The sequence below is a fragment of the Fistularia commersonii genome, chromosome 35 (genome assembly GCF_037954325.1).
Source record: "Fistularia commersonii isolate RoL2024-O1a breed Wild chromosome 35, RoL_Fcom_v1.0, whole genome shotgun sequence".
In the NCBI taxonomy this organism is placed as follows: domain Eukaryota; kingdom Metazoa; phylum Chordata; class Actinopteri; order Syngnathiformes; family Fistulariidae; genus Fistularia; species Fistularia commersonii.
Window position 1 is genome coordinate 8,659,255 of NC_141318.1, and position 23,238 is coordinate 8,682,492.

General features: G+C 42.0%; 1 protein-coding gene and 1 non-coding gene across 3 annotated transcripts in view; both read right to left on the bottom strand.

Moving 5' to 3' along the window:
• Positions 1-2,647: 2,647 nt before the first annotated feature.
• Positions 2,648-23,238, bottom strand: part of LOC147214076 (E3 ubiquitin-protein ligase DTX4-like) — a 35,427-nt gene continuing 14,836 nt past the window's right edge. For both annotated transcript variants that reach the window (XM_086142213.1, XM_086142212.1), the window contains exons 3-12: positions 19,400-19,614; positions 18,353-19,242; positions 9,141-9,202; positions 8,893-9,054; positions 8,173-8,234; positions 7,935-8,101; positions 6,433-6,586; positions 6,260-6,349; positions 5,867-5,965; positions 2,648-5,704 (exon numbers count right to left, since the gene is read on the bottom strand). In XM_086142213.1, the coding sequence (XP_085998339.1) occupies positions 5,570-5,704; positions 5,867-5,965; positions 6,260-6,349; positions 6,433-6,586; positions 7,935-8,101; positions 8,173-8,234; positions 8,893-9,054; positions 9,141-9,202; positions 18,353-19,242; positions 19,400-19,614 (2,036 nt within the window). In that variant the 3' untranslated portion in view covers positions 2,648-5,569. The remainder of the gene's footprint in view (positions 5,705-5,866; positions 5,966-6,259; positions 6,350-6,432; positions 6,587-7,934; positions 8,102-8,172; positions 8,235-8,892; positions 9,055-9,140; positions 9,203-18,352; positions 19,243-19,399; positions 19,615-23,238) is intronic.
• trnay-gua (transfer RNA tyrosine (anticodon GUA)) lies at positions 10,312-10,397 on the bottom strand. The gene is given in 2 exon segments: positions 10,312-10,347; positions 10,361-10,397. It is a non-coding gene; the product is annotated as a tRNA-Tyr (tRNA).

A 23,238-nucleotide genomic window follows, 5' to 3' on the forward strand; every position in this document is an offset into this window, starting at 1 on the left:
TTCGGAGGGAGATGCTTTTCATACACAGATGTCGCAGTAACTTCTGCCAGTTACTTTTGAGAAAGATACAGTATTTAGAATGTAATCCTACAACCGTTAGTTCTCAGCTGATCAGTGTTTGATGCTCATGTCTTTTGAATTGTTTGTAAATCCTCAATTTTTGTGGATGAGGACCTCTGGGCCTGAGCTCAGAGAAGTCAAGGTGGTTAGGCTGGGGGGTGGGGGGGTCTTGTTCCCAGTGGTCTTCTTGCAATAAACCGATTTACATACATCTATCACTTTCTGTGTATTTGTAAGCTGACGCTCACTGGAGACCAGTGTTCAAACACGCTGGCTTTTTTCGGCTTTAGATTTCGGAGGGAGGGTTATTTGCGTACAGAATGTGCTTTTCAATGATGCCGTGTCATGAAAAATCCCCAAATATTTCAGAAGTTTGGTCATCCATGAAGAAGCTGCAATTAAATTAATGTTTTACTTTACTCATCATTTCATCCCCATTTTATTTGCATTGGAACATTATTTTGGACATGCGATTACAATGATTATCCAAGACAGACGCATGATTACAGGGTAATATGGTTTTTTTTAGTTGTAGTCTTACCAGCTCTTTGCAAGTTGATTTTAGTGGTACATAAAATAATAAAACAAAAATCGCTGTAATCTCATTTGTCCAGCTAATAGTAAAATGTCTGGATTTGTTCTCACGTAACAAGTAACAATTGTGCAAGTGACCCATCCACCTGTCAGGCAGATCTTAAATGGATAAATGAGTTTGAATGACTTTTAAATGTGCTTGTCTAGCCAATAATGGCGTATTCATTTGTAAACATAGTCGGACTGTTGAAGGCTGGGACTTTCTTCACCCTGGGGAATATATTCCTTTTCTTGAGACACGGAACTCAACCTGTGTGCTTGATTTAAGAAGTTCCAACATCACCTCTGGAACCAGACTGGCAGAGAAAGCATTTGCTTGTAGTGCCGATACACGGTACTGAAGAATAACACTTACCCAGCTTGTTCAACAAATGTCACTTCCAATTTTATCAGTTTTACCCATCTTGTATCAATCTATAGCTCTGTCTGCTCATGTCACGCATGAAAGATGTTCAGAACCCCTGAATAGAGAAAAACAGTGTAAACAATGTGTATATTTTTGCGTGTGCGTTTGCAACATTGGTGATGACAGTTACACATTTGGATGATTTACAGCAGGGGAGTGTGGGAAAAGACAATCAGGACGCCGGCTTCAGCTTTAGAATGATTTTCAACCAACCTGTCAAACTGGAGGTTCTGTGTATCTGTGAGCAACTATCTCCCAACATTTTCAAGCATGGTGCTCCTCAGGGGTCCGTATTGGGACCGATTATTTTCCCCATATTTTTTTACTGTTTGGCCATGCGAGTTGCGTCTTTTTCTTCACAAATGACAGACAGATGTATCTGTTAGATCCTCAACTCTGCTGCGGCGAGTGAGCTCAAAGAATTGCCTTCTCCATGTTGAAAACTGGAAGTTAAAGAATGTTCTTCGGTTGACTTTGGACTAAACAGCTCTCTCTGTCAGTGGCCAAACACAATTCTGCCATCTGCTGGTTCCCTGCATTGATTTTTTTAAATCGCCCATTGAAAGTTTGAACTCGATACCATTAACTTTCTTAGGTGACAGAGCAACAAGTTTCATCATCTTTGACTTATTCCTATTCAACTGAACAATCTGCACATTTCCTTTTTTGAACGTCCAATTAATTGCGACAGACCTTTTTGTTAATACTGGAATCAAAAATCTATGAACTGGATTAATGGGTGTATGTTGGCTCCTAAGATAAGCTAGCTTCCTTATTTTGTATTCCGTTTTTTTCTGCTAATGTGAAATAGCTCCTGTCACTTTGAAATCCATATAAATCTCTTGTCGGAGTAATTTACTTCATGCGCGGTAGTTGTTTCTCCTAAAATGAATTGGGGTTGAAATTTCTCATGTTATTCTGGCATATTTGGATTTCACAGTTGTGAGGCAGCAAGGGTTTATGAATGGTATAAAGCTTAACAATAAACTAATATTAGCTCAGTAGCAAATTCACACTGATGGTTTCAGGCCTTTTTGAGTAGCTTCTCACATTTGTTCCCCTTTAAATTTAATAAAACATCAGTAAACTAATCAATAGGGGGTATTTTTTTTCCCTAAAATGCTCCTTAATGAATGTGGGAATTATCATTTTGTGACACAACGGCGCCCAGGTTGCTGTTTGTGACTGGAACTGTGAAACTGTGATATCAACACTGAACAGGTGCAAACAACTGAGTGAATCAGTTTCCCAAGCTTACCCTGGCTACTGCCTGGATTTTAAGCATGTGCTGCTGGATAACCGGCTTTTCTGATTAACTCTTTCCAACAAGAGGAAAAATCTGAGAGCTTCTATTGGACAAATTTTCACTATATATGAATTTGAAAGATGTTGGGAAAGAGAGCGCTTCACTGACCAACAAAGTTGCAAAATCCCAAGATGTGTTTTGATGACAGTCAACTCCTCATCAGATGTCCCTTGCTATAGGGGGAGATAGAGTTTTTATGAGATTGGTGATTAAAAAAAAATTGGCTCGTACAGTATATGACACTGGCTTCAGTTTAAGTGACACAGTCAGAGCAAAAATTAAGTTTTAATTCATTCTTTATTTTTTTTCTCTTATTAACCATTCAGTCCCCAGCAGGTATTTTGCAGTATTTACACTTTGCTTATGTTAATGTTTTCTTGGATTCTCTCTCCTTCTCTCTCTCATGTCAGCAAACACCATCATTTTCCCCCTTATCCCGGCCCAAAGGCAAAAAAGCTAAGGGCCACGTCCAGGCGTCTTCAGCAGGGAAGGAAAAGAAACACTGGACATTTATATTTTTATTGCGCAATCAAACACAACAGGTTTGCCTCTTTTGAGAGCAAAACTATTGACTGATAGGCTCAAATTATGTTGTAACCAAACTACCTTTTAGTGAGAAACGAAAAAAAATTGAATTCTTAAACAGAGGGAGCAAATTTCCTCAACAGTAGGCCTGTTGTGTTTGAATGCATGATGAAGATTCAGAGCTAGAAAATAAAGCGTCCAATTTTGGCCGGGACGTCTCGTCATGACAGATAAGTAAGATTTAAACATCTCTCTGGAATCAATTCTTTCCATCCCAAAGAAATCAAAGCAGTCAGAAAGTCTGGAGAAAATGGTTATAAGTGTGGGCATTAAAATGTCTTTTTTGTGTTGAAAGAAATGTGAGAAATTAAAGGTAATACTTTAATAACTAAGTTACAAATCATAATTAACGTGACCGGTTACACAGGGTTGTCTGCAGCAGTTAGGTGGTTGGAGAACAGATATTTTAGGACAAATCGCTGTCAACACCTGAAACTTCTGCTCGTACAAACCAGGAAAAACATCTGAGTGAAATCTGCTACAAAAACATCTGGCATCATTGCAGGGGTGCAGATGCAGGATCAGGCCAGAATAAGTAGAAAAAAATTATTATTATTATTATTATTATTATTATCATTATAATATTCTTTTTAAAAGTCTACCATCAAATGACCTTTTGAAAGAAAACATGTTTCTGACAATAGAAATAAAAAAGAGGTCATTAAACAATGACAAGCATAAAATAAACTTAAATGTACAAAAGGGAGGCTGAGGGGTTAAACCTAGGATAAAGTCAAAAAGTTGCTATAAAAAAAGCACGGCTCTACTGTTCATATTAAAAGACAAAATGCAGCCAACGTACCATCATCATCGGATATTCTAAACTGGGACAGTATACACACACGCACGCACACGCACGCACACACACGCACGCACACACACACACTAATATCAATAAGGGGGTCGTGTACAGACCCAACTCAGAGACTGGGCAGCGTCTGGCCAGGGAAGGGGCAAGAGGGGGTTTGGGGAGTGTATGACCATTAGATTAACTTCTGTTAATCCTGTTTTCAATCTTTTCACTTCGTGCTGACAATCACATTTAAAACGCATTTGGCACTCAAGAAAGCTGGGTAAATAATGTAAAATATGGGATCTTGACGAACAGCTCACCTGCGTTGCGTTGTGTTTCGTACTTTGGCCCCCCCACACCTCCCCTCGCCAAACCTTTGACCTGCTGCCTAATCTACGGGGTTTTTGAAGTAGACATTAATTTACCGACGTCTCGCAGTGACCCCTCTCTGGGCCTCTTCAACGGCTCGCTTTACCCTGCGAGCCATGACGAGAGGTGAAAATAACATGAAGATATGTAAGTAAATACTTGTACCTGTGTATCTAAGAATTAACTTGTACCACCATGGCTCAACAGTAAGACTCTAAAACGGGCCCGGGGGCAACCGGGCCTCCACTTGGTCTTTTGTCATTTCCTCACACACAGAGTCTAGTTCATAACAAAAGTACAAATAAACAAGAAAAAGTAAGAGGTAAGGTATGGGATGAGGTTAAATGAAGATTATAGTAGCAAAGATAAAGGTAATACAGGTAGATAAACGCGTTTGATCCAGTAGCTGGCAGGCTGGGGTGCAGTACATCAGAGGAACCACAAGAGGGAGCAGCAGCACTAAACTTCAGTCGCTTTGGGTGGAGGCCCTTTAACCTGCTTGCTAAAGTACCACAAGTTAATTTTACTCTACTATCCTAAACTACATCCAAAATACCATCCATCCTCTCCTTCGGCTCCATCTATCCAAACGCCCTTCCTTCTGGCTCCTCCCACTCCTCCCTCTCTTTGTCCATCCTTTCCCCATTTCTGTGTGAGCTGCTCTACCATTTCCGTCCACCTTGGTTAGTTCTCCTCCTCAGTAAATTCAACTTGTCTTCATTATTAGTAACTATTTCGCGTCACTAGCTGACAGTTAGTACGACCGTCCTCCTCCGACTGACCGGTTTCTGTGCTGCTCCTCCTCCCCGTGACCGTCTCCCGCGCGGCTTCACATGCTTGACGTGTAAGGGTTCCTAACCCCCCCCTCCCCTCAGGGCCGGGCAATACATCGGTGGTTGATATCATATATCTAACCCACAGTTCCTAAAGGAAAAAAATGTCTGAAACTTGGCAAGAAATAGTTTTAAAGTGTATAGAAATTGCTTTAAAATAAGCAGTACCTGAAACCTTGACAAAGAATATAGCAACTTCTTAAATTGCGTTCCAGCTGAGTAAAAAAAATGCATGTCGACTACTTGTGGCAAATATCTGTTGATCACAATACAGTGATTTATGTAAATAGAGGAAAAGAAGCTTCTGAATATGGTGATGTTGTTTTCCTAAACTGCCCGGCCCTGCTGGAAGCACTCAGAGGCTGAACTGTCTTCAAAATAAAATACAAATGAACAAGCAAAAAAATAAAAAACCCTCTACAGTCACCGTGTCTCCAAAAATGGCACGGAGAGACAGTCTCTATCTGGGCCTCCCGTGACCCTCTGCCTCATCCTTTCTCCTCCCGCCGCTTCTATCGTTTCCATGGAGGGGGCCTCCACTGCGACGCCGACCCTCTTGCTCCGTCGTCACCCTGTGTCGGCGCCACGCTCCTGCGCCCTTGTCCCCGCCACCGCTCGGGCGCTCACTTTTCTGTCAGGCCGTCATCGTTGTCCGTGATGCCCTGAGCTCGCAGCTCCTCCAGGACGTTGTCCAAGTGTCCGGGGTCGGGGAAGCCATGACCTGTCAGGTTGGAGCCAAACTCTGTCTTGTGGTGAACCTGCAGCGGCCAGAAACAACATGTAAACCAAACTGTAAGGGGGCTACCTTGGGCTACAAAAACGTTTGATGCAAGTCTATATCTCATACGCATACTTTGTGTTTAGTCCGTAAAGGTCTTAAAAGGTTAAAAGTGTAAATGTGATAAAGGTGTTATATCAACCTCGTTCCAGATGACGGTGTCAGACTCTCCTGTTGTGCTCGAAGTACCGACCGAGAAGATCAGCCTGCGGTCCCAGGCCACCAGCAGCAGTCTCAGTACCTGGTTGACATGGAAACCTTTCAGTCTTCTTTTTTTTAAAACATACTTCACTGTATTATATACTTGAACTAAAATGAAAAGACATTCAGGTTCCTACAAGCATCTTAAGGTAGTGTTTCAGGGCTTTTATTAGTGCAACTCATGACAACACAGGACCAAATTCCAAAAACACAACAGTGTCATCCTCCTCAGGCGGCAGATAATCCTTGAGTGAGTCTGCATCTTAATAGTCTCTCCGCAAACGCCCCCTTTGCAAGAAGCGATTGCGATAAAGGCGACATTCGGAGGACGTACCTTGCGTCCTCTCTCACTGTCGGGGAGGTAGCAGTGTCGGGGGAAACCTCTGGCGGTGAAGGGCTTTCCGGGGTTGGGGTGCTCCGGTCCCTGATGAGAGGGCAGCCAGAGGTTAAAGGAGGGGACGACCCTCGGGGAGGACATTTGAGTTGAGAGGGAGGACGCTCCCGTACCTGAATGCCGGGGGGGATGTTGTAGATGATGCGTATGGTCTTGCATTCGGGGTGTCCCGGGAGGGAGTGGGGAATGACGTGATACTCCATCTTTCCTGCCGGCTGGTTGCCTGTTTTCACACCGTAGATGGTTTTGCAGGTGGGACACTGCAGGCTGACACGAGACAGACAGAGGGGTTATTCAACCATTGAGACCACACCTGTCAAACTCAAGGCTCACGGGCCAAATCTGGTCCGCCACATCATTTAATGTGGCCGATGAGAAAACACATATGTCAAACTCAAGTCCCTCAAGTCGGATTAGAGCAGGCCAGCTGATATGTTGCAGGCAACAATAATACTACAAATCCCTCAATGCACTATGATTGCTGTGGCGCGTAAATCGAGTGCTGGCAAACACGAGCCCCACCCGCTCATCAGCCGGCCTTGCTGAGTCACCTGTTGTCGACTGCTCGCCCCCAAAAAACGAAGGGCGGACTTTAAAAACGGGGTTTCAAGACAGGTGGGAGGCAGCGTATATGTTCGCGGAGAGAGCAGCGACACTTCTGATACTGCGCAGCTGATGATTTTTATCCGTGAAGTGGACTCAAATCTGTGTGTAACAGAGGAACTTTTTGGGTTAAGAGCAATGCGTGGCACAATGCGGATGCGTAAATGAAATGGGCCTGCCTTAGGATATACTTATTGCATTGACAACAGATGGAGTGTCCATGATGTGCGGTCAAAAGGGTGGACGGTGGGCAGAATCCGGGAGAAAATGCAAGACAAATTACTCGGTAAAAGCTGCTTTTCGCAGCCAATTCTCATCCCAATGTGCCAACCGTCTGACAAATGCTTGAAGGCTTCCTTTCACATCACATACCGACGCATTAGGGACATTTTTCTCGTCATGTCTACATCAACACTTGCCTAACTAAAAGAAAAGCAGTTTTTTTGCACATTCGCACCATTCATTAGGCGGTTGACACATTGGGATGGGAATGTGTTGATTATAGAGACAAAATTATGTATATAATTTAAAGTATTTAATGTTGTTGTTTATAGGCAAGAACGTAGAAGCTTTGTCAGTTCAAAGTTCTGGCTTTGACAAGAGAGCAAAAAACTCAGCTGTAATGTTTATACCGTACTTTTGCCCCGCTATCACAAGGCATGTTGGATTTAAAGGAAATTCTTTTTTTTTTTGCTTTGGATTTTTTTCATTAGAAATTACCCTGGAAATGCTGCAGATGGAGCCATAACAAATTGTTGCAACTGAGTTTTAATCTATTTCATGTTTAATGTTGTTTCATAGGGAATCATTTAAAGGCTTTGTTAATATCAAGGTCAACATATGCAATAAGTTCATTTCAAAAAGTATTTCAATTGACTTTGAACCACTCCAGCCCTCAACGTACACCGATTTTTAAATTTTGTCCCACTGTGTATTTGAGTTTGACATCCCTGCCTTAGACAATGAAATAGGACTTTTTTGCTGTTGTTGTTGTTGTTGCTGTGTAACTGACCTGCCGTCCTTGTTGCCGTTGTTATACATGGCCACCAGACACTGAAAATGGTACTGGTGTCCACACTGTGCCAGGCGCCCAACTGACTCTGCCTTGGAAACGGGGCCCACCCCGGGGCCTTTGTACCCAGAGGGACCCCCTAAAGGCTCCATGCATATGGTGCAGTCCTGGAGGAAGCAGAAGAGTCAATCGCTATCTGTCAGGGAATCAAGGGCGAAGAAGGATGACAAGGTCTTACCTCCTCCGGGGGGCTTTTTACTTTCTGCAGGTACTTCCTCACCACGTCCTCGGGAGTTTTACCTGCAGAGACAGGAAGTGACACTTGTAGGGCTCAGTTTAAAAAAAATAGCCTGGAAATATGGTGGAACTATTCTCTCTGTCTTTGACAAATTTTGGGGCGCGAGAGCACACAAAATTAAATTAAAAATTAAACAGTTTAGCACACTGAGATTTAACTGTAAAAAGGGGTTGGGCAGAATTGAATAATGCTCCGGATATTGAACATAGACACACATAAATAGATAAGATTTATTTTAACATTTACATTAAAATGACGAGGATTTATCTAACAGCCAGCAGGAAAATGATCTCTATCGAAACGATTGCTTTCGGATTTTGCAAATCAAAAAAACATGGAAACTGCAAAACCAAGAACATATTACTTTTATTAAACTTAGCTGCATTCAAAATTTTTCACAAAGTCACACACATGTCACTGTTCTGTATGTGTGAGAATGTGCGATGGGATATCTGAGTTGGAAGACCTCCCCCAAACATCTTTGTCCATTAAATACAACGTACTTAAACGTTAATAAGATCTACCATCTATCAAAAGTTTGGCATTGCAGGAGATTCTGATGTGAAAAGAGGAGCATGTATGAATTTGTTTCCGGCCATCTTTGCTTTTCCCTCCTTCTACCTTGAGTTTCTAGTTCCCTGTAGGTGCGGACCCACTCACCTTTGCGCGCCTGCTTCTTGGTGGTCTTCCTGCAGCAGTGGCCGAAGCCGGGCACGGGTTTGATGTCACTCTTGCTGACGGGCGGGGGGTGCAGCACCAGCTTGGGAGGACGGGTGAGACACACGGGCAGAGCGGCGGCGCTCATCAGGATCCCTGTGATCCCTGGAAGCCAAAGCAAACATGGATCAGGCGGTTTCTCTATCAGGCGACCTGAAGTTTCCCTGAACCCTCTCTGTTGGTGAACTTACCGGCAAGCGCGGGATGCACAGGGCTGGATCCGTTTAGGTTCTTGACGGGGACGGTGGGCACGCTGCAACGCAGAACAAACACGATTAAGCGTTTTAAAAAGCCTCCAATCCCCATCCTACCGCGTGATTCCTGAAGGGAACTCGTGGTTACAAGACACTCACTTTGAAAAATGTATTACTCTCATTTTTACAAACGGAAGGTTTTTTTTAAGCCGGTATATCCTGGTCGTGTACGATGGCTGGCAAGTGTGTGACTGCAGCGGCGGGCTGGGCGGCGGGTGTGAGCAGTTGTGTTTATCGTTGCTAATCCATGGAGTTTCCATCTGGTCAGAGAGCGAGTAACGTCACTCAGCGGCCTGTCGGGGATTTACCTGCGTCGTCACAGAGCCCGTCATCTCTACCTGACAGACATAAACGTTTCACGCTGGTTTAGATGAGTTTGGCCCTGTGTGTGTTTAATCGGGTTGTGGCTTTTATTGGAGTTGGAAACAGTGTGGAGACACACTCAGTGTATTCTAAGTCCCACCAGTCGGGGTCAGTGGCGGGTTAGTCCTTTGGAGACAAGGTTATAAAGGCTGTGGCGCGCATGTGTGTCTGTGCTGTGTCCTCTTAAGCCTGAGGAGGGTCTTATTTCTTTGTCTCCTGGAGGGTAAACTAAAGGGTGAACAAGAACATGTATTTACGGCTCTGGGGGAATTCAATGAGGTCAATTCACCCTGCAGTTCCCAGCATCTCACAGTAAAAATGGGGTAGTAGAGGATGTTTTTTTAAACTTCAATCACAAATTGTGACACACTATGTCTGCTAAATGTAATTAGAATATGGTTTAAATAATAATAAATAAAAAACATTTTTAAGAAGCATATTCTACTTTTTTTTCACAATCAAAGGGAATAAATTAGATTTTGCCATGGGTGCACATGTTTTTTATTAACTATTCAATCCCATTGCATGCTCAAAAGTAAAAAAACAAAAAAAACAAAAGAAGAACAAAATCACATTTGTGACAAATAAATAGCAACATTCCCATTGACTGCAGATGTGATCTGCTGTTGTATGTCACGATGACTGGATAAGGATATGATTCAACTATATATCCATTATGTGTGAACCATAATTAAAGCTTCGAATAAGTATTCTGTTTTAATGTGATGGATCAAAAATTGTCACATCCTTCGAGCCGGATTCGAACCAGCGACCTAAGGATTACTGACACACCACTACAGTCCTCCGCTCTACCAACTGAGCTATCGAAGGGATATAGCCGTTGCGGCCGCTAGAGCATCGTATCTCCACGACTCCCGGCATGTTTTCGGACGGTTTGACACCGATCGGGCGTGCACGATCAATGTCGCGGGGAGTTGTGTTGTGATTCTACACGCTGCGAAAAACAATAAAAGTACGAGAGGAGCGGCAGACAAACGGCACTGACGTCATCGTCAGATGCCAAGTGAGACGCGCCTTTCAGGTGATCGAAATCGTTTTTCCTCATCAGCTGAAAAGAAAACGTAGAGGAAACCCGTCCAGCCTATTAATCCCTATGCTCTTATTACGCGATGTCAGCTGATCACGTGGTAGCAGTGCGTGTTGCTGACACAGTATGATGTAAATAGTCTGATCATTTAGACATATATTTGGTTAAATGCAGGTTGTGAAACTGATATCAGTCAATGACAGACGTCTATAATCAACTGTTGCTGCCTCTCCATAAGCCATCATCTTCCAAATTGTTACACTATAAGAATTTGTGATATTACATCTGGTATTATTAAATCACAATGATTTTTTATTAGACTTTATTAATCCCTTGTGGAAATTCCTCTCTGCATTTAATCAGTCATGGATGAACCATTTAGCAGCACCTGGGGAGAACTCAGGGGTTAAGTGTCTTGCTCAACAACACTTCGACGAGCCAGAAATGTTCGCCCGCCCATGCAGATAAATAATTATAAATAACGAAAATAAAAACAGGAAAAGAATAAAAATAGTGGCCTCACCAACAAGCATTTGAACACAGCATAAAATAAATCAAATAATCAAATTTTTCACTAAATGATGTATCCATATGTAATTCACAAAATCTTATATTATCCAGACTGTAAAAGACAGCTTTAGCCTCATCTTAGTTGCATCAAATTTCCTCACATGATCAGATTAATGCTCCGCTGTCGCATGTGGCTGAGTAGGATCTCACACTTGTCATGAAGATTTATTAACAGGCCGGCCCCCAATGACACACAGGAAGCACCTCGCTTAGATCCGTCATGATCAAATCACTAGGTGACGATGACAATCACAAACATGCACACACACTTGCAGCTATATACTATGCAGCGTTAGCATGTCAGGGATGACGAGTGAAGTGTGAGCCCAGATAAGCTTAACGTAGCTCCTTAACACACTTTCCATTTGCCCCGCAGGTGTGCTGGTAAGACACACATACACACAAGGCAACATTTAATAGCCGAACACCTCGTACTCACTTTGAATCAGTTTAGGAACTTTCCTCGGCATGTCGGATCCAAAAATGTGTCTAATAAAACCAAGGCCATTGAGAAAAGTTCAATTTTTAAAACTAGACCAGAAATGAGTCAGCTGAACATCGGAAAGAGACCATTTTATCAGGAAGATCTCAACATGATATCCAAAATTGGATAAAAATTTGGAACCGAACATTATTGGTTCAATTACCGGCTCCTCCTCGTGTGTGGAAGTGTTGCTGAACCCCTAACTGCTCCCCTGGGGCAGGGATGCTATCTCACTTTCTGTCCTGTCGTGTCCAAATCCATCAGTTATTTTGAAGGGAGCTTTACTTTTGCACAACAATGAATCATTTGAATGAAGTTGTCAAAGTTTGGTGAGCAGGCACTATAACACAACACCAGTGTGTTCGTTCAGGAAAAGCAGGGCCAAAATGATGTCAATGGGTAATTAGAAGCCACAGATCCTTATAAGTAGGGAGGTCTCACTTCTGCCTTCGCGGTGGGGGGCGCCGGGTTGAAGGGGGGCAAGTCTCTCAACCCCAACCCCTCCGTCTTCCCCATAGCATTCTTCCCACCAGAACACACACTCCCTCAGCTTTGTCTCCCCCCTTCCCCCGTCTGCCTATGTCTATGTCCCTCCGTCCAGTTCCCTGGGCCCAGATGGACATCAGCTGAACTGATTTAGACACCAGACAATAACACACTCCCACACATTCTCACACACATATTGTTACACGCGCACAAAGCCTAACCCACAGCTTCGCTCGCGGTCGCTCCGGTGCACCCCTTTTAATTTGCAAAGATCACTTCCACTTCGGCTTAAGTGACAAACAATTTGATCTGACACAAATTACTACTCAGGTTTAAGTCCTTGTGGTAATTTCCTGCGACCAACTTATAGCTGTCTGTTCTTTTCTTGATTAAAATCATTTCCAACAAAGCAACTTTAGAAATGTTCAAAATGTAGCTGTTGTGCAACATCAGCTTTGGCTTGTGGGTAAACAAGCCATGCATATGCATAATCTCCGGGCAAAATGGGCGCAGTCTATCGAGCAGTTACTGTGGGAACGATTTGTCTGGGTGAAATCTGTCACAACTGATATGATGGGCCTTGACTTGATAAGCTTCATTCTTCTCATGCACTGAAGGGAAACATTCACAAATCTACTCCCCGGAGTTTGAATTACTGCAGATAAGATAGATGATCCTGCCCTGTGAGCACAGCTCACCCTGATGGTCGTCTGTGATGGAAATAAGACTCCAGCGAACCGGAGTGAGCAACCTGTTGGTGCACAAACCGTCTCCCTCCCGAGTCAGACCTCATGGATTTCTCTTGTCCCTTTAACCCCCCCCCTTTGCCCAGTTTGCTTAGGTTGTGCAGCCCCCATCCTCTTATTTGCTCCCACTCATTCATTGCCTTTGTCTTGTTCCCAAAATCCCTCACTGGGGAGAGAGATAGCACACATCTCCTGTTAGCACTATCAATATTTACCTTTACTGTCTCTGAGAGAAGCACATTGTGTCTGTGCATTTGTGAAATGCCTTCACAGCTGGGCATTGCCCTGCATAAGAGTATTTGTGTATGTGTGTGTGTGTGTTCATGTGTGTGCTTGTGTCCATGTGTGCATGTGTGTGTGTGAGCCTGTGTGTGTTCTCTGCCCTGCTTTCTTGCACCATCGTGTGATGGATCTTTGACAGTTTGCTGACTTGTTTCTTTGTCTCATGCCCCTCACCCCTGTCCCACCAGCCCTGTCGTGGGTGCTGTCTGAGTCTGTCTACTCTCCCCCAACACACACACACACACACACACACACACACACACACACACACACACACACACACACACACACACACACACAAGACTCACTAACATGCAATTCTATACCCCTCCTTAAAGATATGATTGTCTGAGGGTGGCAAGGATGGTGACTGAACAACCACTATTGTCTACCCCCCACCACCACCACCACCCAAAATATATGCTCCTATGAATATGCTTAAAGTGCACAGCCATCTTTGTGTGTGTGTGTGTGTGTATGTTTTTGTAGGGGGGCTGTTCTATCACACTATGAAATCTCCACCTACAGCAATGCAATGAATGCCAAACATGAAGTTCAGCAGCAAGTTGTAAGAAAAATGAAGGAAATAGAGGAAGGTGGAAGGAAAGCCATCACTTGGGAAAGATATAGCCAAAGAGGGGGATAGAGGAAAGTAGGAAGAGGGGAAACTAGCCGAGACTCGCTAAGTATTGTGCTGCTAATGTGGCTCAGGCTTGGATAATCACACAAAGGTTACTGTGGAGACCAACAATGAGGCTCTGAGGGGCCCAGACTGCTGAGAGTTGGGGAGGTGAGGGGCAGCCAGGAGGGGGCCGCTGCAATAATGAAAAAAAAAAAAATCTACATCTCAAAACCATCTGACCTTGCTTTCAGGCTGAGAATTATTATCTGCTAGAATCTCATTTGTTGTCTTAGAATACGCATCATTTCCTGTGCACCTTTCACAATGAATGTGCCAAATTGTTCCAAACACTCAAAGTACTTCCTTTCATCAATGTTAACTTTTCTCCTATAATTACACATATATATGCACCCAAACAAAACAGACAGTATGAGAATTGCACAGAAACTTATGAGACTGGGTTATTGTTAGGATGTTCTTACAATGTTGTTTTATTTATCTCTTTATTATTTATGTCAAGAGAGTAATTGTCTTCTGCAAGTTTTAAAGGGTGCAGAAGCCAGCATCAATATTTTATATGGTCTCACAGCTGGATAACATAGACATACTGTGACACAGCTGAGGAACTTAACTGCGACAAGTGACACAACTGCTGTTAAAAATACTATTTTGCTTCATAAATTCCTTGTTAAACATGCACAACTTGAGACTGTTCCAATTGACAAGATATGTGTTCTGTTGTGAAATTCTTTCAGGTTGAGGGATGCAGTAAATAATTTCCCTATTTTGAGAATTTTTTTTTTGCTAATAGATACATGACTAAATATCTGATTAGGTATAGAAAACTTATATGTCACATAACTGACACGAAAAAAACGTTTTACCAAGTCGCAAGGAATGTCAAATTTAATATCATTTATCATTTAAATGAAAAATACATAACATAGACCAACTTTACAATAAAACTAAGTTGAAAAATGCAAGAATGTCTTCAGATAATTTAAGCGGACAGAAGGAATTATATATATATGATTTTAATCCATCTACTTAGTTAAACATTATCTGTTAATTGTGGTTTGCTCTTGGTATAGTGGTGAACTTGGGATACCCATAAGACATGTCATTTTTTTTTGAACTCACACGTGACCTATATTGAGGCTTTATATTTCAGGGTAAAAAGCTGGAAAGACTGATTGAAGACGCCTTGTTTTAAACAATTGGATTTAAAAGAGTTAAGGCAAAATATTTTTAGTCTTTGCAGCTTCACTCAGCAGTTTAACTTTGTCTTCTTTTACTTCTCCCTTAAGTTGTCTACCTGCTGAGGAAAACAGGCACATTTCGAACAGCCAGTAAGTGGTCATGTGATCAGTATGTGGAACTTTTTCAGAACCCCGGGGGCGATGCTGTCGTGTATAAATATAGCTTTTGAGAGGGAGGTAATGCTGATCTACAACTACCTTCCCACTACCGCAACCCAAGCCCTCACCCACAGCCCTGCGGAAGCTACTGCACAGATGTTCAACACAATCTGCTGACTTTTAAAACACACACATGCACGCAAGCATGCACGCACTCGCGCAGACACACAGACAGACAGACACACACACACACACAAACAGGCAAATCTGCACATTTATCCTCTCTGGAACATATATTACATGTGTTTCTGTGGAATATGACCCAAACCAACTCAGCTCATTTTGTGAAAGTGAGACTGGACCAGGGTGTTGCTTATATTACAATAAAGGTTATTGATTTCATCAATCTTTATTTTTTGCACTTGAATGAATTGTTTAAGGTCACTGGCATTGGAGTAAATGCCTAATTTCCCAGTCTATAACAGACTATATGCATACTACTGATTATTTCATTCAATGCTGTTTATCCTGCACGCAGGGTTGCAAGACTGCTGAAACCAATCCCAGTTGACAATTGAGTGACAGCTGGGATTTCACCTTGACAACCTGCCGGTTGATCACCAGTAGCCACATACAGCCCAGCCTTAATTCTCTTGTTCACACATCCAGACACCTTGAGACGTCAATTAACAGACTGCATTTTTTTGTACTGTGGGGAGAAGCTGTAGAATGCAGAGAGAACCCTTACAATCATCTGAGGATTGAGTGGAATTTGTAAATCATGAGGAAATGCTATGATGGAAGATAAGATAAGATAAGATAAGATAAGATAAGATAAGATAAGATAAGATAAGATAAGATAAGATAAGATAAGATTAAAACCATCACTGACTAATCCTTCACGTGCTGAAGGGACACTTCATTTACATATGTTGTGTATAAGATATGTAATTTCTCTGTTAGCCAAGTAACAGGAAAGAAGAATTGAATCCAATTAAATAGATTAAGAAAATACAGATAGCCTTTTTCTAATTTATTCTGCAGCCAAACAAAACCAAGTTTCAAGAGGGAAATAGATGGGGCTGGGGAATTTCAAAACAACACAGAGAACCATGAAATGGGAAAGGAGATGTAAGCATGTAGAAATATGAATGTGGAGCAAGTCCAAGCATGTGTGCTCCCAATAGTATTTTTGGGTGCGTTTGCATGCCAGTGGGTGTGTGAAAATGCCAGTATGTTGTGAAACTGAAAATGAAAATTTCCCATGGCGTGAACATGCCAACACACTGGGTGGAACAAGAGGAATTTGAATTCCACTTTGTTAGGTTTAAAAATGTGAATAAGTAGAAACAAAAATAAAAGTGTTCCTTATTCTGAAAAATATTGGCTTTTCAGGTCACTTTTTGCTGGTTTTAAGATCATTTAGTGCTGATTTGATGTGACTGTATCAGTACCGACAGATTTTGAGGTAATTCTATTCCAAACTTATTTTTTTGGTTAATATCCAAAGTTATTTTCAAAGGTAGTTTTGGCTTATTTTCCTGTTGTTTTTTTATATTTTGTGTGTATGATAATGTATATTATATACATTTCTTTCTTTTTAATGCACTAGGTTTTTGATCACATACGCGTATATACATGTACATAGACACCCAATCAAAAAACGTAAATAATTTTTTTTGAGTGTTTTTCCAAAGAATGTCATTTCACACACATACAGACACACAAAAATAATAGGCATACTTCCGTAACAATTGGTCCACCTTAAGTATGTACATGTCAAACATTGTTATTAACTTGCTAATACATTGCAGTTGCTAGCTGCTTTACATGTTGAACTGCTACAACAGCAGGTAGCTTTACCATCTTCTTCTTCTTCTTCTTTTGGCTATTTCCTTCAGGGGTCGCCACAGCGAATCAACCTTCTCCATCTAACCCTTTTCTCTGTATCCTCCTCTCTCACACCAACTGCCTTCATATCCTCCTCCACTCCTTCTTTGATCTTCAGTAGCCCTGTTTCCATTGGTTCTCTGAAGGTCATCAGTACCGATTGCGGCCGTTGTTAACCCGGGCCTCAACCGATCCGGTATGATCTGGTTATTATGTTTGATTCGCATGTTTGGTTTTGGCAAAAGTTTTAAGCCGGATGCCCTTCCTGACGCAACCCTCTGCATTTATCCGGGCTTGGGACTGACTTTTCACTTTCATCCCATAATCAGGCCCTTTGGAGGCAATAGTCTGGATTTATTTTCCTTTTATAAAATCAGTTATTCAAAGAGCTCCACTACTGTAGCATGGCCATGTTCAGCAGCATTTCTTCAAACCATAAAATTCAATTACATTATCCATGCCAAAAACCATAGTTTCCCTACCATACTTTATTAACTGCATGAGGTACAAAACCCACTCATCTGTGACTTTTTACTCCATTGAGGAAAATCTCAAGATTGACTAATAGATTTAATTTGCCCAACAACATCCTGACATGAACCGAGAGAAACTGTTTAAACTTTCGAAGTGTTCAACTGACTTTTGAACCAAGTGATCGATAAACTGGATCAAATTAACTCACATGGCAAAAACGCGTAGTAGTCAACAATTTAGGACAACAACTTTTGTAACTCTGCTGAACATCATGCTGGGTAAAAGTAGCTAACCAATGGCTAACAGTCATGTCACGAACCAGAAGATGCTAAGGTTGCTACAAAATTTCAGCGAAACCCAGTTGCACAAACCAACAAGCACCACTGAAATAGTGAGGCAGGACAGGATAAGGAAGGGGTCATGCAACGATATGCAAAGTCAATGTCCTCAAATCAGGGATATGGATGTACTTAAAAGTGACAAATACATAAGAGATGTAAGTCAACGCTTCAGGGCAATTACACATCGACAAACATGTACATGGTCACATGGGCAAACAAATGGAATAAAGTCATCTGGATATCTGTTTAATTCTATGTTCCAATTTTATTGCTTTTATTGCCTAAAAGGCCCATGCATGTGAACTAAGGTATTATCCATTGAAATATACTGTCATATAGGGTGAAATTGCCAAAATCATTAAATAAAAAGAGATACAAATTTTGGGTCATACCACCCAGAACTAACTACAGTCATCATTTGGGGTTGTTAAAAGACTGCTTGTGTTGTTGTGTCATGTCTGTGTGTTGTGTGTTGCATCACTTACCCTGATGCGATCAGGGCTCTGGACTGTGCCATGGCGATCCTTTGTAAAGCTGGTCGACTCAGACCAGCCAGGCTGGATCTCTGTGGCAACGGGGCATGGCACACTTTAGCTGCAGACGTTGCTGTTCGCTGCGGCTTCATTACCAGCGGCGATGGAGATGGTACAGGGGAAGGGGGCGTGGTCACACTACTGGCTGGGGTTATTAATGTGGCAGTTGGCACTGAGTCACTAACTGAAGATGAAGAGTGTTTGGCTGGAAGGGATGGAGGGTTCAGACTTTGGATGGATGTCGGAGGCTGAGGAGGCGGGAGGGATGGGGGCGGTGGCCGAGTGGAAATTGAGGAGATGCCCAAAGTTGAAGAGATGCCCAGAGAGGAGGTGCCAGCGGTAAGGGCTGCCAGTGACTGAGCAAAGAGCTGGGCATTCCTTCGTGGAGATGCTGTGTTTTTGGAGATGGCCAGGCCATGCGGCAGCGTCTGGTAGTAGTTGGAGTTGGAGTCGGACTTTGGCTGCTGTCCTCGTCCCAGAGTGGAGGATTTCGATGGACTCAAGGGCCTGGAGGTGATAGGTGCTAAATTTTTGGGCCGCTGCATTGTTAGTGAGCGTCTACCAAGAGTCTGTATCCCTGCTCCTGCTGTGTTCGTTTTCACACTGAGGACCAGCATGCACTGCTGGCAGGAACATGGCTGATCCAGTCCAGCAGCCATCAGGCCCCCATTGGGGTAAGTAGAGCTTCCAGTTCCCATGCTGGCCCCTGATACCCCAACACCTAGCAGGGCACCTGTTAGCCCTCCCCCTCCTTTGGGCAAAGGGAGGGGGCCGGACACCAGAGGGTAGGCCAAGTCAGCTCGCCTCTGGATCCTCCGGCACCTCTGGCTCTGTCTGTTCACCTGTAGGACAAGGACAGAAGCATTATGGTCCCCATTTTAAATACCTTTACCATTTCTGTCTTCATACAACTGTTTATAATGTCGTTAGTGAGGCAAACATAGAATTTCCCAGCGGATGAAAGAAGAAGAAAAGCACCTGAACCCAGCTAAAACCCACCTGTGTCATGTTCTGAAAATCAATGAGGTAGCAGAAACCCAGGGGTGTCAGGTCAAGGCCGGGCTGCTGGCGGCTGTGAGCACTCTCAATGGCAATGGCCACCTCCATGTCATAAGGCGTCCATGAGCCTGCATCATTCTCCCACTCCCACTGCCAGCCCTGCCCTGGGGCAGATGCTGGGTCATAGAAACTCCTTCGCACTGGACGGATGGTACCTTAGGAGGGAAAAGATCAGTCATCTTTTAAGCGAGAATGGCAAAATAAAGAAAAGAGCCCTTCGTCAAATGTAAGAAATTTAGAATGGGAAGAAATTAGATTTGTTAAAAATACTAGTTAAAATGCCATCTTCCAAAATCCTTATGGGTAAAATACTAAGTAGCAAACTGACCTAGCTACTGAGTTGTTTAAATTAGCAGTCTTAGTTCAAAACCAGCGCAATGATTATTATAATTTTAATTGCAGATTATACAATTTATATATCTTTTTTATTGTGTCTTTTCTGTTTGGATTTAACCGTCACAGCTCTATGGAGAATAGGATGAAACAAACCTGACAACACATGCAAGACCAAAAAAATTAAGTGCCAGTAAACCAATATAAACACTGAATTATCAATCAGGTATGCGGTCTTGTTGTGGAGATGAAGCTAGGAAACTGCACGTTTTCAGGAATAACCTGCATATCCATTTGTAGTTTGATTGTTAGTCATGCCATGGAAGTCAAGTATGTTAAAAAGAAGACAGTCTGTATTGTTGGTTTGTTTAAACGTGGATCAGCCCATGTCTTCACAGGGATTGATTCATCTTTCACAGGTCCTTCCATGCTGGTTTTGCAGGTGTCTCATCAAAACATACAGATGAAACTGTATTCAATGTGGAAGCAATAGCTTGTGTTTGAACTTATAATTTCAAGAGGAGAAAAAGAAGAGGAACAAGTGTTGAAGCCTGGAGTTTCATGTTATGAGGATTTGAGAACCTAATGGTTCACAAATAAGAATACTGTTGCCATTAACCAATGAGTGATGCCCGGAGCGGATGATAATAGTTAGCTCTAATATTCTTTGAATATTAACTACATATTTACTTCATGAAATATGCAGTAAAGGGATCAAATACTCATAATGCAACATGAACTGATAAGCATTTTATTGATGGGATATAATTCTGACTTTAAAATTCTATTTGAGCAACAATTAAATGACCAATTCAATTAGTTGTCTAACTGCTGGATTAACTTTAACAACCAGGTGGACCAGATGTGGATTTGACATTGGAGAGGTGATAAATTGATACCAGTAGTGCCTATCTGCAAAACATTACATTTTTAGTGGGAAAGGAAATAGTTTGTATAAAAAAATACAAAACAATGGGTGGACAGAAAAAGGTCTTAAAATGTTTTTCATTTTGACAAGATGTTATTTTAGCAAAAGAACTAGGAGACATTACCTAATAACCCCCCCTTCCTGAAATACAAAAAGAGGCAAAGACGTAAGGCAAGTATGGGGGCTGGAGCAATAAAAATCAATGAAAATTCCCTTTTGGGTCATGCGGTGCCTAAATGTGAGACAAACCACAAACTTGAGCAAATTTGATAAGATAAATTTGATTCATCACTCAGCTCTCAACTATTCTATCCACTTAAAGCAGTTGTCTCAGACATCCTGACGTTGAAGTCAAATTACCAACATACACAAAGAGTATATATTGATATATTTGTCAAAGCACATATCAGCTATTGAACGACTGATGCATCATTCTGCTACAAGTTGTTATCTTATTGAAGGTGCTGTTGGAGAAAGATGTCCTTAAATCCTTCATACTGGTTCTTGAAATGTGAATATAACTTATTTTCTGTATCTATAAATAAACACTTCAGTAAAGAATCTAGAACACGCACTTACGCTTTTACAGAGAGTGATTATGTAACAAATAATGGTCACAGAAAACTCCACAGGGTTCCAGTGAGCTCAACTGTTAAAAGAGCAGGGACATCCATTTTACCCTTTATCTATTTTTCATGGACTCACAGTAAACTTCATTCGTACGACAGATAAAAGACAGAATGCTAAAAGTACTACTGAAGAAATAATGAGAGATACAAAAAATAGTGATGATAAAACAATGTTTCTCTGTCTCCCAGTAGGGCAGAGGAATGGGAGGAGGGCCCCTGACGCAACCAACCAGAGGCCACCTACATCTCTGGGGTAACGGGCTCTTCAGTAAATGCCAGGAGCAGAAGAGAAAGGCTGGAGAGAGTGCAGTACAAAGAGGTGATGTTGGCAGAGCATCTTGGACACACACATCAAAAGACAGGCCTTCAATGGCTGGGAGGGGGCAGGGGGTGGATGCAGGGACTGAAGTCAGGATTCAACTATCTGGCTAAGAGTATTTGCCACTGCTGATCATACTCAACCAGTGAAATATAACTTGTGCTTTGTGTGAGGTCACTTTCACCTTAACCTTGAACACCAAATACATTATCCATGTGGCGAAATGTGCTCAATTTGAAATTCCCTCAATTTGTAAAGTGTTCCTTGCAAACCGCATTTCATCAAGGATATGACAACATAACTGAATCAGTATGGTGCAGGTAAGGAGATCAAACATATTACTGGGCCCTATGATGTAAAGACTGACGCAGTGGTTAGCGCGCCTGCCTCATAGAAGGCAGTACCCTGGTTTGATTCCAACAGGACCTTTCTATGTTGAGTTTGCATGTTCTCCCCATGTGGGTGATTTTTCCTCAGGGTTGTCCGGTTTCCTCCCTCAGTCCAAAAACATACAGAAGATTGCCTGGTGTGTCAATGGTTGTTTATATATGTGGCTCTGCCATTGACTGGCAACCAGCCCTGAGTGTATCATGACTCTTGCCCAATGGCAGCTAGGATAGGCTCCAGCATTGCCCGTGACCTTAAGTGAAGTAAAGGCTGTAGATAGGGATGGATGTTTAAAAGTAAATAAATATCAAAACTTTATAAGCCCACGCTTAAATATAAATATATATCAGAAAATCACTTTGGGTGTGAAAAATCAATCAAAGGACCACAAATTCTGAAATTATATGTAGCAGATTTTTCTGTAGATTTCATTCAGATTTTCAGGCAATGTTTTAGAATTTTGAGGTAAATTTTACATTTGCGACATTTTTCTTGACATTTATTGGACCTAATCTTTACTTGATTTAAAAAAAAGTATATTTTATGAAATAATAAATGAAATAATAAATTACTTTAATGTTTTACATGTGTGTGAAGACACACACACACACACACACACACACACACACACACACACACACACACACACACACCACACACACACCCCCAAACGCTCTGTGCATCATACACAATGTTTACATATCAGGTGTCGCTTCTCTATGTTTACTGTCAGTATGTTTAAGACCAGGATGCCGTACGATAGAAAAAGTAATAATAATGATAATAATTGTGCATTTTATTTGATGGAGCCTTTCTTGACACACAAGGACACATGGGCATACCAAGATTACATGCTAGTAACTGGTGATTAACTAGTAAGCTTTGGCAGCAAGTTGTTAGAGCTTCACTGAAAGCCCAGCATTGGTATGACATAAGAAAGCATAAAAGTCCATTATCTGTCTATGATGATTAATAATAGCATAATTGAAATATGTCTTGCTGCTATAAACCTTCATTCTTTAATAACCTAACATAACCGTCTTTCACTAACCTTCATTCTTCTCCTTTCCTGAGCATACCTTCACCTCGCAACATTTTCCTCAACCGGTGCCCTGCTCTCACTACAGATCAATAACAAATTAATAATGATACTGAAGTTTATCTTATGTCACCTCCTTCTGCT